Genomic DNA, 13,919 nt, shown 5'->3' on the forward strand with positions numbered 1-13,919 from the left:
GTTATTTCAGTATTTACCCAGAAAAGCACCCCATTCCCATAGAAATGTATAATAGAGCTGCATACCTGTTTCTGAAGTGTCCTTTTTTATTATGCATTGCCATCCCATAATATTTTTTACACGAAAGCTCACATGCTGCTTTACCGTTAACACAGTCATAAGAATAATGATCCGCACACACTGTCATTGTGGAGGTTCATGTCCATCCCACAGTGGTTTCAGATACAGTACGTAGGAAAATGTTACTAAAGATTGTTCCCCGCCAATCTCTATCAAAGGCATAGCAGGACAAATGAATGGCATCTCACAACGGGATGTGATGCACATAAGTGTTGTTATGCATGTAAACACAATGTAAGGGGGAAAAAGCATGTAACAAACTTCAAATAAAACACAGTACTTTGAAACAACACTGCATATAATTCAAGAAGATCCAATGCGCATATTCCCATGAAACGTATTGGGATCAAATGGTTGGAATGCAAATTCTGCATTGTCATTTCACTGGTAAATATAATTATCGTTCACAATTGACAGTGAGAAATGGGAAGGTAGGGTGACCACAGAAATTGGTGGGTAAAGTAGAGGTAAAGAAACACATTGCCAGGATGTAATTCGGATCATCAGCTCGGGGGAAGAGGCTTCCAGAGGAGCTGACAGGGCGGAACTGGGCGGTTACCTTCGGATCTGCAGCTTCAGCCGACAAAATATGGAGCCAAACATTATACATTCATTGATAAATAGCCGTATTGAATAATGAGAACAGTTTTAATGCAAAAATCAAATGTATATCAACTTTAGCTTTCTGTGAGACCAAATGATCATGCCTTCCCTCATTATACACCAACTGGTTGTTGTATGCTTAGTTCTCAGTGTGGCAAGATATTCTAAAGATAGCTTGCTGTATCTCTGAAAGCGAGCAAAATTAAACAACTCAAACAATTAACTTATGGCTAATAATTGGTAACTACTAGGTTTCCAGAATTAGTTAATTTGTCTTGTGCTGCAATACTATTGTTTGGATTCGTGTAGTCCACTAAACAATGGTTACAGTGTTAAATCTTTTTTTCTTGTTGCGCTTGAGTGCCATTTTGTTGCATTCAATACAATACACGGTATAGAGCAGCACATTGCCTTTGACTTTTAAAGTTAATTTACGTTTGAGCCAACATGCACAGTGTTTACCATGAACGGGTTGTGTCGTGGAAAATTCATACTGTGAGAGACTTTGTCATTTCTTCAAACAATCATCTTTATTTAATATTCATTAATTATTGCAATAATGAGACTAGTCAACCCAACACTCTTGACTGTTGGGCCGAGTAGCCGAACATTTACAGCCATGCAGAGTTTTTATATAACTGATACTAAGTCATGGCTGGATCCACCCCTCCCATGCAGATTGGGGGCACCATAAGCCCCTTTGGGTTTATCCTGTGGTCATCTGCCTCTGGTGTTGTTTCCCAGATGCAAGAAGGACTAGACACAATAAGGATTTTGTTTTGTTCCTCCAGGCTCGCTCTCTTGCTTACACCCACCACATTTATCTATGGAATGCCAGCTGTAGGTTTTTAGGCTCCTCTCAGTTCACACAGACATTTAATAGAACATAAATGTCATACTATTAGTTAAGTATATTAATATCAAACAAATCAGGTAAATATGTAATTTTTCTATCACAGTTGTTGTTGAATTGGCATTTGGGCATGACTAAATGTCATGCCCAAATGCCAATTCAACAACAACTGTGATTTTTTTTATTTAGACACCAGATCCTCAATGGAATCCTCAAATTGTTAAAAAAATACTAAAAGGGTGTGATTAGCTAATCATTTTCTTTAATATAGACCTTTTCCCCAATAAGTTGACCATTGGAGGGAATTTAAGGTCCTTATAGGTCGTAACACAATGACATAGAACTTACACACATTTCAATTGTTATTACTTTTAATAGCCATTTTATCTATACAATACATTTCACATTTGTTTACTTTATAGCATTCAAAATAATATGTCACTTCAACTCTACTCATCACTTCTAGAACGAGCACATTTGGTTACCCATTTGGTAACCCTAACTACTTTATTAAAAAATGCAGAAACATAATCAGTGATAAACAGTTCAATATAAACAAAACACATGGATGATTGTTATGCATGTACCACAACATTTAAGGAAAAACACATGTAACAATTCATGAATCAATTGAAGGAAAAAAGCATGAAACAATTCACTCAATGGTAACACTTTATAATAACTTTAATGAATAAGCATTCTTACTTTTATAATGTTTACATTTCTAAATAATTTACAATAATTTATATAAACCTTCAACATGTACGGTATATTGGCTTATTCAGTAAAGTTATTACAATTACATCAACTACTTTTTAACAGCTGTCCATTAAAATCCCTGAGATGTCATCAATTGACAATTAATAGATTACATGCTCTCTGATTGTAGGACTTAAACACAAAATACAATATCTGTGGGGAGCATTAACACTTGAATCCTCAGTGAACACATACAAGCAGTCTGCAGACAAGGCTAAAGCAATAAAAAAAAAATGTAAATACTTCACTGCAATATCTGTATTGCTTTATCGTTTCAGTATCTGGGGGAAAATGCATGGACTTGCTGACACTTTCTGTTTGCTTACTTTGCTAAATTTGGAGTACAGCTGAGGCCTTGGCCTGCACTGAGCTTCGTAGCATCAACTAACTGTTTTTGAAATGATCTCGAACCAGTTCTTTAAGGCCTCTCTACAAGTCCTCCAAACCGCTCGTGTCTACTTTGACCTTAACAAAGAGCGTATCGTCTCTCACGTATATGGCGTTCTTGGGTGTCTCCAGCTGGGCATGCGAGGCAAAGCACTGGAAACCAGAGGCCACGTTGGTGGGGGCGGTGGAGGTTGCAGCGGCCGAGCCGGGCCGGTGGAAGCTAGTGTTTTCCGGGTCGGGTTTGAAACTCATAGTCAGGTGGTTGTTGGTGCCGCTCTGGTCCAGCACTGACAATGACACAGGCTGTCTGAAGGGCCAGGGCAAGAGGGGGTCGAAGTCGCCCCTCATGAGGACCACGTAGAGAGACAGGTGGGTGTCCCGGCCGGCCCCGTCACCGTTCAGGTAGGCCCTGGCGGCCATTTTGTAGCCACTGCGGCCCGTGTGGAAGGGCGCGCTGCTCAGGCACGGTCCCTGACCTTGTGCACCGGCCTCCTTCCTCTTGCGGTAGTCGCGGAGCTTCCAAATGAGCTTGCCGTCGTATGAGGTGGACTCGAGCTCTCTGAAGTGCTCCTCGTTGCACTCCAGCTGCGCCGTGTGGATGCTGAGGAGGCGTGAGTGGCGCATGTAGGTCTCCTTCAACTCCCCTGGGGGAAAGATGGGCGATGGAATTTTTTTATACTTTAATTAATCCACGTCACTACAATGTTAATTATTTGCTTACAATCGCTTTAAAGACTTAAGATCATTGGCCTAACAGTTTTGAGTCTTTCCATAATCTGTTACAAGCCTTGGAGACTTTAGCTTATTGCCCTAAAAGTCTTGCGTCTTCCAGTAACCCGGGATTGGTAACCACTGAGTTACTTGAATTCTGCCAAAGACAGAGGCAGTTTTACCATAATTTAAATAACCCAGTGCCAGTTACATTTCACAAGACCCACTTTTCACACTTCATGGGCTTACTGTCGGTGGAAACCATAATAATGATCTCTAATCCACCTTTAGTTCACCCAGACCATTAAGGACCCCCTCCACTCACCCAGGTGGTCTTTGAGCCCCTCCGTGACGGACACCTGCTGTCTGAGGGCGTCCAGGGACGCTCTGATTTGGCCCAGTTCCTCCCGGGCCACACCAGGGCCAAACACACTGGACAGCTCCTCGAGCTGGAGCTGGACGCTGGAGATGTGATCCCGCTGCTCCTCCAGAGACCTCTGTACACGCGCGACCAAAAAACGGTAACACTTTCTTTTCAGTACTGCTATTTACATGGGTAGTGTTCATAATCATTAGGCACCAAACAGAATGTTTTAAAACGTTTTCTGTTGCATGCCCTCAAACACAATCAAGGTCGTCTCTCCTCTTATGCGAATCCTAAAGTTTTGATTCCTATGACCAAAGGATTATATTAAGTGCAGTGTGTGAATGAATGATTCCTGCTTTGGGTTCCATTAACAGCAACAGCAGTGTTTCTTACCTGTACTGCAGACAGAGAGTGCATTATTTGCATAAATAATTTTAAGGTATTTTCAGATTTGATTGAACAGAGAGAAGATGCAAGTGGGGAAAGATTGAGAGTGGCTGTGTTAATGGGCAGTAGGCCAGATTCAAACCTATACCTACACTGTAGAAATGCTGCAACATTACCACTAGACCAGCCAGGCCTCTGGGTGTTGTACTGGTTACAATACAGTACTGCTTCTTACCTGTACTGCAGACAGGGTGTTGTCACATCGGCTGACCTGCTGGGCCAGTGGGCGGACTTCCTTCTCCAGACCGCTGACCTGGCGGCTCCTCTCCTGGAGCTCCTTGTGCCTCAGCAGCACCTCCTGCTGGAGGATTGCCATCTGCCGGGTCAGAGGAATGGTCAGTCTCCAGGTACAACTTGCCCTTTGGTACATTGATCTAGGCACCATAAGGGCTGAATCCTAACTTGAGAAAGGTTCTGGGTAGTGATCGGTCCTACCTGTGTCTCCAGCTTGGTGTTGCTCCCCAGAACCAGGAGGATATGGTCATTGAGAGCGGTTTCCTCATGGACTTGAACTTGAGCTCTCCTCTCCTGTCCACACAGAAAGAAATAACAATTAGTTGTATGGCAATCATCTGTTGCCATACAACTGCCTATCATGTCGAGACATGTTTAGGAATTATAACACTCATTATACATACTGTATTGACATTAACTTGTCACGATGGGTAAGGCTGTTGTTGAACCAAGACAAATTCATATCTGTGTCTTTTGGTTGTAATGTACAGGACTAGTTCATATAAACACCTATTACCATTACTGAATAAAAATATGAACGTAACATGTAAAGTGTTGGTCCCATGTTTCATGAGCTGAAATAAAAGATACCAGAAATGTTCCATATGCACAAAAAGCTTATTTCTCTCAAATGTTGTAGAAAAATTTGTTTACATTCCTGTTAGTGAGCATTTCACGTTTTCTAAAATAATCCACCCACCTCCATCCAGGTGTGGCATATCAAGAAGTTGATTAAACAGCATGATCATTACACAAGTGAACCTTGTGCTAGGGACAATAAAAAGCCACTCTAAAATGTGCAGTTGTGTCACACAATACAATGTCACAGATTTCTCAAGTTTTGAGGGAGCGTGCATTTGACAAGCTGACTGCAGGAATGTCCTCCAGAACTGTTGCCAGATAATTTGATGTTAATTTCTCTACCATAAGCCACCTCCAACATTGTTTCGAGAATTTGGCAGTACGTCCAACCGGCCTCACAACCTCAGACCACGTGTAACCACGCCAGCTCAGGACCTCCACATCGGGCTTCTTTACCTGCGGGATCGTCTGAGACCAGCCACCCGGACAGTATTTCTGTCTGTAATAAAGCCCTTTTGTGGGGATAAACTAATTCTGATTAGCTGGGCCTGGCTCCCAAGTGGGTGGGCCAAAGCCCTCCCATGACCACCCATGGCCTAATTGATTTATTTCAATTGATTGATTTCCTTATGTGTAACTCAGTAAAATAGTGGATGTTGCGTATATATTTTTGCTCATTCTGACACTCTCAGACAGATACTCTGGAGACCGTATAGACATTTCTTAATGTGGTGAATTGTTACAAGGCTGTCGTTTTATCACCACACGACATCTGTGTCAGCCACTACCCATCCAAGAGGGTCGAATAAGGACTTTGACCCATTGAGAATGCAATCACTGCGACTTTGGAGCTTCCAGCCCAACCGATCAATTGAGCGACTACAACTAGATTTCCGTTGGCGTAGAATTAGATTCCAAAGCACAGAGAGTGGGAGAATATGTCCACCAACCCGGACAAAGCAGCCATATTTCTTAAAAACACAGTCCGTCTGCGCCTCAGGACACTGGTCAGCATGGTCTTCAAGCTGTGTGACGGAGAGAGAGTACATTAAAAGCGAAGAGGTGTTAGTCGGGGAGGGTATAAAAAGTGAGGGGAGAAGTCAGACGGAGAAGGATAAGTGAGATTGGGTGAGATGTAGAAGCAGGAACCAAATGAGTTCTACACACTCATACAGTTTTACAAACAGCTGTACAGTGAGTGTACAAAACATTAGGATCACTTTCTAATATTGAGTTTCATCCCCTTTCCCCCCCAGAACAGCCTCAATTCATTGGGGCATGGACTCCACATGGTGTCGAAAGCGTTCCAAAGGGATGCTGGCCCATGTTGACTCCAATGTTTCCCACAGTTGTGTCAAGTTGGCTGGATGTCCTTTGGGTGGTGGACCATTCTTGATACAGACAAACTGTTGAGCGTGAAAATCCCAGCAGCGTTGCAGTTCTTGATACTCAAACCGGTGTGCCTGGCACCTACCCCGTTCTTGCCCATTTACCCTCTGAATGGCACACATACACAATCCATGTCTTAAAAATACTTATTTAACTTGTCTCCCCCCTTCATCTACACTGATTGAAGTGGATTTAACAAGTGACATCAATTAGGGATCATTGCTTTCACCTGGGCAGTCTGTCATGGAAAGAGCAGGTGTTCCTAATGTTTTGTACAATCAGTGTATGTGCTTGTGGCAAAATGTCAAGGAATATAGAAAATCCTTCTTCAAACAACAACACATTCAGCAAATAAAACAAATATTATGGTCATATCTGAATATTCACCATGCATCTTTTAATCATCTGGGAGCATTTGTTGGGGCACTTGATTTCAACCTCTGGGCATGAATGCCTCTCATGATCCTGGTGGAGTCCGAACAGAAATAAGAAGTGATTATTAAGAAGGATGTTCCCTCTTAGTGACTTACAGTATCATATCATAATAGACTGAAAAGAGCTTTGTTCAAGTGTTGTCAAAGGCACTTGTAGTTTTGTGAACTCTTAAGAGATTGCAGTAAGTGTGAGGGATTCAAACATATATTCAAGTCACTTGCGCCACCTGTTGGGAGAATTACAGTATGTAATTCCCAGACTGTAAAAATAATCTTTGGCTAAATGTAGTACAACCAAGGGTTATAGGGGGAACACAGTTGAAGGACAATCCACTTCCTTAATATTACTTGTTATGATATGGGTGGTAGCATAGCGTTAGCACAGTTAGGCAACACATTTCCAGGATACACTTCCACTCTCCATCACCAGGTGGCAGCAATCAGGTCTAGATGCTGAGCTAAGCCTTGAGAAACACATCAGGTGCAGCCAATTCAAGTGATTGTCAGTCTGAGAGAAAGAGAGGAGGCCAGAATCCCCCCAGCCACCCTTTTGTTTGTTTCTTTGTGTTGTTAACCTTTTTGAATGGGCAGGCCTTTTCGTAGTTTGGTTTTTGTACATATTTATTTTGTCACCATCTGAACAATTAATAATAGCTTGGACTGGCTGACCAAAAGATCAAGACGGAGCTGGCCTTGGACCTAAGTTGAGATAGCTGTGTCCCGGGTACATGCATTCAACACCTAGGTGCATACAGTTATTTCTCATGTACTGTATATGCACTTAAATCCGGTTACCTTGGCCTAAGACACCTAGACATAACGGGTGTGGCAAAATCAGTAGGCTAGTTATGGGTTTTGTAACCGAGTTAAAATACTATGTTGAGCCTGAGGACCGTTCCACCATCTTAGAAAATCCCAAATAAACCGCCCGGGTACAACGGCACATCGAAAGTCTTCATTTATATCATAAAACTTCAACCCTGACCAATGTAAGAGTTAGAACATATTAAAACAGACTTTTATAAAACAGTCAATTCCTCTGGCACTCACCTCGAGTTGGCAGCATGTGTAAGGATGCTTGCAGTAGTGACAGGGCTCCATACGATAAGAGCAGCTGATTCTGAGGTGCTCCTGCAGGTCCTTACGTTGCATGATGTCACTGCAGCCTGCATTGGAACACTGCAATGACTCAAACTGACATGCCTGTAGATGCTCCTGAGAAAGAGAGAGGGAATGTATCACGTATCAAATGTTTGGTCGTGTTGTTGTCTGAGCATTTGTTCATGATTTATTTTACAGTCCTGTTTTAGCTGGCGGAAATACTCTCGTATTTACTACAGCAACGGGTAACATTGGGTACTTGTGGTGTCTTGTGGGATTTACCTGCAACCGACATAATGTCATTCTGTGGGAGCAGTTGGGGGAGTTTGTGCAGTAAACTTCTAAATTTGAGATCTCCCTTTTGCAGCAATTGTCTTGGAAAACCTGCAAGAAACGGTAACAATTGTGTAGTATTGTTTTACATTTCAAGAAACTCATGATTTGTTTAATTTCTGTCAATAAAATCGTTTGTCTTACAAATTAAGTAGGTTGGGTGTCTTTAAAGTTTCATGAAAAGTAAAACCCCAAAAAATATTTTTATGTACCAATGAAAATACAAAGTAGACATCAGTTGTGTTATCAGTAAAACTGCGAAATTAATTCTGAATAAAGTATTTCTTCATATATTTAGCTTTCTTCCCAAATGAACCATGGTTTATGAATCTCACCTCATCAGATTTGATCAAACCTCTGTCCAAAGGACAGGCAGGGGTGGTGGCTGGGGAGTTTTCCCTGCACAAAAGAGAGCATCACATTTCAATATGATTGCTGACTTTTAATTTATGACATATGCTACCTACAGTATCAAAGAATGGCCCTTTAGCTCAATGGGCTAACACATGATTAAAGAGTGAATTCAGAATTGTATAACTTGATTAATTCACAAATTTAAAATGTATATATTTAAAGGCTGAATCACCTGAAATCAACTACAATCCACTCCATATTTGGTTTGATGTTACTTTATGGTCATGTGGCCATTTAAAAAAAACACAATGCTCAAATGCTTTCATTTCCAATCTTGTGGTGTCTGAAGTTTGCAGTGGCTGTTTTAAAAAAAGAACCAAACCATGGATTCATTTCTCCTGGCCCATGGACTACTTTCAGGGTGAGAAACCACCTAACTTACAATTAGAAGACACTCTTATCCAGAGCGACTTATAGTAGCGACTGCATACATTTCCGTACTGGTCCCCCGTGGGAATCGAACCCACAACCCTGGCGTTGTAAGCGCTCTGCTCTACCAACTGAGCCACACAAGACCACTTCAAATTGTACAATCCTGAACTTCCCCATTGAGTTGTGACAGATCTTGCACAATTGAGTGCTGATTCCAGTTCAATTTCAGTCAGCTTGGAGTCATTTTTTACTTGAACAATAATACAATCTTCAGAGGGGAAAGGACCATTTTCAAATCGCAAATAGAATTTCGATTCAACTCCTAGATTGACTGGAATTAAAATGGATTTGACCCAAAGTCATACCTCCCCCCCAAATAAATCTCACTGTGTATATGAACACATAACATGCAGTAAATGGCTGTTTTATTATCACTACTATTCTTACAGGAGTCCTTGGATGCAGCGGTAGCAGAAGATGTGTCCGCAGCCAGTTTGGTGTGGGTTGAGAACTACTCCTTTACAGGTGGGACAAACATAGTGCTCTTCCAGCTTCTTCACAAACTTCAAACTGTGCTGCACTGCAGTCAAGTTCGATTCCCACGGTCCCGCCACTCCCGAATTCTGCCTGGAGAGTCCTCCGGATCCACTCGGGTCACTCTCCTCTGTTGCCATGGCAACCTGTAGACTGACAGGTGTGCGGTAGATGTTGGACAGTTTGTAGACCTATGCAAATGTACATCTACAAAGAGTCTGTTGACATGAACATGTCCTATTCCAGAAGTCCTGCAATTGACTGACTACCTGCATGACTTTGACATTCAGAAAATCCCATTCAAAGCTCTCCATAATGAGATATAGGCCCAACATTTGTGCATGAAAGTGTTTAGTAAATAGGGGGAGGGGTTTATGTAAAATCCCCACATTTTAAAACAAACCTATCTTTTTAAGGAGTTTATTCACATGGACTTATAACCAAGGCCGTAGCTACATATGAGGACACCGAGGGTCTGGACCTCCTGTAATATTTTTGAATACAAAAAAATATATTGTCAGTCACTTAATTAGACCATGACTGTTAACCTTCTTTTTAGATTGGTAAATTAGTCGTTAGTCTAGCCAGCTAAACTGTCATGGCTGAATTACCGACCCGGGAACGCAAAGCATGTACCCAGGTGTCCTGATATCCAAGAGCCCACATTCATTCTGGTAGTCATTCTCACTCATATCATACAAACATGGCAAAACGTGTAGAATTGCAGGAAATTGGCTGTAAAACTGCAACAACATATCTGTAATGCAAACTTATTTGTTGACCTTTTTGTTAATAAAATACTTTTTCTGCCAACAGATCCCTCTGTACATATAAAATTATAGTTTTGAATTCCGGTGCTGAGTTGATGCGAGTTAAGGTGTAGTGGCTAATTGTATAGCTAATATGCTACAGTTGAAGTCGGAAGTTTACTTGCACCTTAGCCAAATACATTTAATAAACTTAGTTTTTCACAATTCCTGACATTTAATCCTAGTAAAAATTCCCTGTCTTAGGTCAGTTAGGATCGCCATTTTATTTTAAGAATGTGAAATGTCAGAATAATAGAGATTTATTTCAGCTTTTATTTCCTTCATCACATTCCCAGTGGGTCAGAAGTTTACATACACTCAATTAGTATTTGGTAGCATTGCCTTTTAAATTGTTTAACTTGGGTCAAATGTTTCGTGTAGCCTTCCACAAGCTTCCCACAATAATTTGGGTGAATTATGGCCCATTCCTCCTGACAGAGCTGGTGTAACTGAGTCCTCCTTGCTCGCACACGCTTTTTCAGTTCTGCCCACAAATCTTCTATGGGATTGAGGTCAGGCCTTTGTGATGGCCACTCCAATACCTTGACTTTGTTGTCCTTAAACCATTTTGCCACAACTTTGGAAGTATGCTTGGGGTCAATGTCCATTTGGAAGACCCATTTGCGACCAAGCTTTAACTTCCTGACTGATGTCTTGAGATGTTGCTTCAATATATCCACATAATTTTCCTACCTCATGATGCCATCTATTTCGTGGTGCACCAGTCCCTCCTGCAGCAAAGCATCCCACAACATGATGCTGCCACCCCCGTGCTTCACAGATGGGATGGTGTTCTTCAGCTTGCAAGCCTCCCCCTTTTTCCTCCAAACATAATGATGGTCATTATGGCCAAACAGTTGTATTTTTGTTTCATCAGACCAGAGGACATTTCTCCAAAAAGTACGATCTTTGTCACCAAGTGCAGTTGCAAACCGTAGTCTGGCTTTTTTATGGCGGTTTTGGAGCAGTGGATTCTTCCTTGCTGAGCGGCCTTTCAGGTTATGTCGATATAGGACTCGTTTTACTGTGGATATAGATACGTTTGTACCCGTTTCCTCTAGCATCTTCACAAGGTACTTTGCTGTTGTGCTGGGATTGATTTGTACTTTTCGCACTAAAGTACGTTCATCTCTAGGAGACAGAACGCGTCTCCTTCCTTGAGTGGTATGACGGCTGCGTGGTCCCATGTTGTTTATACTTGCGTACTATTGTTTGTACAGATGAACGTGGTACCTTCAGGCGTTTGGAAATTGCTCCCAAGGATGAACCAGACTTGTGGAGGTCTACAATTATTTTTCTGAGGTCTTGGCTGATTTCTTTGATTTTTCCATGTTGTCAAGCAAAGAGGCACTGAGTTTCAAGGTAGGCCTTGAAATACATCCACAGGTACACCTCCAATAGGCTAATTGACATAATTTGAGTCAATCAGAAGCTTCTGAAGCCATGACATCATTTTCTGGAGTTTTCCAAGCTGTTTAAAGGCACAGTCAACTTAGTGTATGTAAACTTCTGACCCACTGGAATTGTGATACAGTGAATTATAAGTGAAATAATCTGTCTGTAAACAATTGTTGGAACAATTACTTGTGTCATGCACAAAGTAGATGTCCTAACTGACTTGCCAAAACTCTAGTTTGTTAACAAGAAATTTGTGGAGGGGTTGAAAAATGAGTTTTAATGACTCCAACCTAAGTATATGTGAACTTCCGACTTCAACTGTATATGTTTGTAGATCGACTGAGGTGAATGAAGCTACAGCAACCAATGTTATAATGGCTGGGGTCATTTTAGCTTATTTTTGAGGTTCTCCAAATAGCAATTTAGTGATTTTAAATTGTATAGAAATGCAGTTAATGAGCTTCAACGGAATTAACATCTATTGAAATAATGGTGGGGGGGCTTCCAAACCTCACTAAAACTCAGACCCTAGCTACAGCCCTGCTTGTCGGGATGTTCAGAAAGGCATTAGTGTGTGGTAAAGTTTCCATCTTCTAACATGTTTTAATGTTAAATCAAGGAAAATATTCCTATGATTCTCAATCGGCACCCATGAAGGACCGTGGGTCGTCCGCGCATTGTCTCATCAGAATCTCCCTTTCAGAAATCCCCCTAGCCTTGTTTGTGGTTTAGTGTTGGTGGAACCAGCGATTCTGTCTTTGGGGTAACCCCCTCGCAGCCCGCGGTAATGGTGCGCGGCAAATCCTTAATGAGACCATGGACAATTTAAGCAGAACATGGCTTATGCTTTTATTACATTAACAGTTCGAGGGTATTCATTGACGTTATATTGAGAAAGACAAAAAGCCGCGTCAGAATTATGCGCTCTTTGCAGCACTACAATATCGGGGAATCCCCACTGCTGAAGAACAGCATAATTAGTTATGATTCCAATAGATGAAAACATCATGATTATTATAAAAAAAATAGATTATTTTAATGTTAAGACGACATCCAAGGAAGTTCTGTATTTATATTGTTTAGTCAAAAAGGCAAACTGAAATTAGTTTGCTTTCGTTTTCATATCCTACATAATTAACAACTGTTGCATTGAAGATCTGAGCAGGCAGATTTTACCTTGTGCGTTCTTACCGTGTCTTTGAAAACGGAATGTGCGACGATGTTCTTGATTTACTTTTGTAATTTACATCCACATTCATAAGGCAAAAACGTCTGCACAGTACGGAGTGTGTAGCCCATATACGTCACAACTCGGCGTGCCGCAAATTCTATATGAGCGGAAAATGTTTCAGGAAGTGAATGTAATGGCACTGTGTTCACGGTTCACACCCTTTAAATGATCGTATCCTGAAACGCGGTAAAATAAAATGTATGTTTGGCACCTTGCATAGCCTCCCTGAAGCGTATCGAGGTAGGGTGCTGAAGAAATCGCCCCTTTTGTATGCATCCACAGGTTTAAAATGGTATTTGCTGGAAATTGAGAGTTGAAAAATTGGGAAGTTTCTAGTTATTTTCAAATACATTGTGATAATTTAACTATAGGCTACAGTTCACGGAGCTAGTAGTTCTATCAAACCCAAACGTCACAGTGGTGCTTATAATACTGCTATATTACACGTTTGAGCATATGGAAATGTAACAAGTGGTCGAAAATAACATGCATACATTTAGAAATGTTGAGCACATTGATACTGCTTTTTAATATAACAAATACATTACAACAGAATCATGTAGGCCCTAGGCCTAGTAAGTCAAGACCACCAAGAAGCACAGCTGATGTTTTTACATGCATGGCAAAACTGGTTGAATCAACGTTGTTTCCACGTAATTTGAACCATTTATAAAACTGATGAATCAACGTGAAACTGACTATATTTATTTGCAAAAAGTCAATTTAAGGGCATATTTTTTTTCCACCCAACCTTTAACCTAAATCCAATGGCATGGTAACCAAAACTAGACCAACTGATGTCTGCCCAGTGTAGAGGTATTATTTACATAAGCCTATGCTA

At 41.2% G+C, this 13,919-nt stretch overlaps 1 protein-coding gene across 2 annotated transcripts; it reads right to left on the minus strand.

Annotated features, from left to right (window-relative positions):
- Positions 1–1,905: 1,905 nt before the first annotated feature.
- traf5 (Tnf receptor-associated factor 5) lies at positions 1,906–13,365 on the minus strand. Of its 2 annotated transcripts, none has more exons than XM_055906492.1 (11): positions 13,039–13,365; positions 9,554–9,793; positions 8,656–8,719; positions 8,270–8,371; positions 7,937–8,101; positions 6,840–6,917; positions 6,014–6,088; positions 4,683–4,775; positions 4,423–4,563; positions 3,759–3,930; positions 1,906–3,366 (listed from the first exon to the last, which is right to left on the minus strand). In XM_055906492.1, the coding sequence occupies exons 1-11, from the start codon at positions 13,104–13,106 to the stop codon at positions 2,765–2,767; spliced, it is 1,800 nt and encodes a 599-aa protein (XP_055762467.1). In that variant the 5' UTR covers positions 13,107–13,365; the 3' UTR covers positions 1,906–2,764. The 2 variants fall into 2 exon arrangements, with proteins under 2 accessions (XP_055762467.1, XP_055762468.1); XM_055906493.1 differs by having other exon boundaries at positions 9,554–9,786; positions 13,039–13,126.
- Between the last annotated feature and the right edge of the window lie 554 nt (positions 13,366–13,919).

The sequence above is a fragment of the Salvelinus fontinalis genome, chromosome 40 (genome assembly GCF_029448725.1).
Source record: "Salvelinus fontinalis isolate EN_2023a chromosome 40, ASM2944872v1, whole genome shotgun sequence".
Taxonomy (NCBI): Eukaryota; Metazoa; Chordata; class Actinopteri; order Salmoniformes; family Salmonidae; genus Salvelinus; species Salvelinus fontinalis.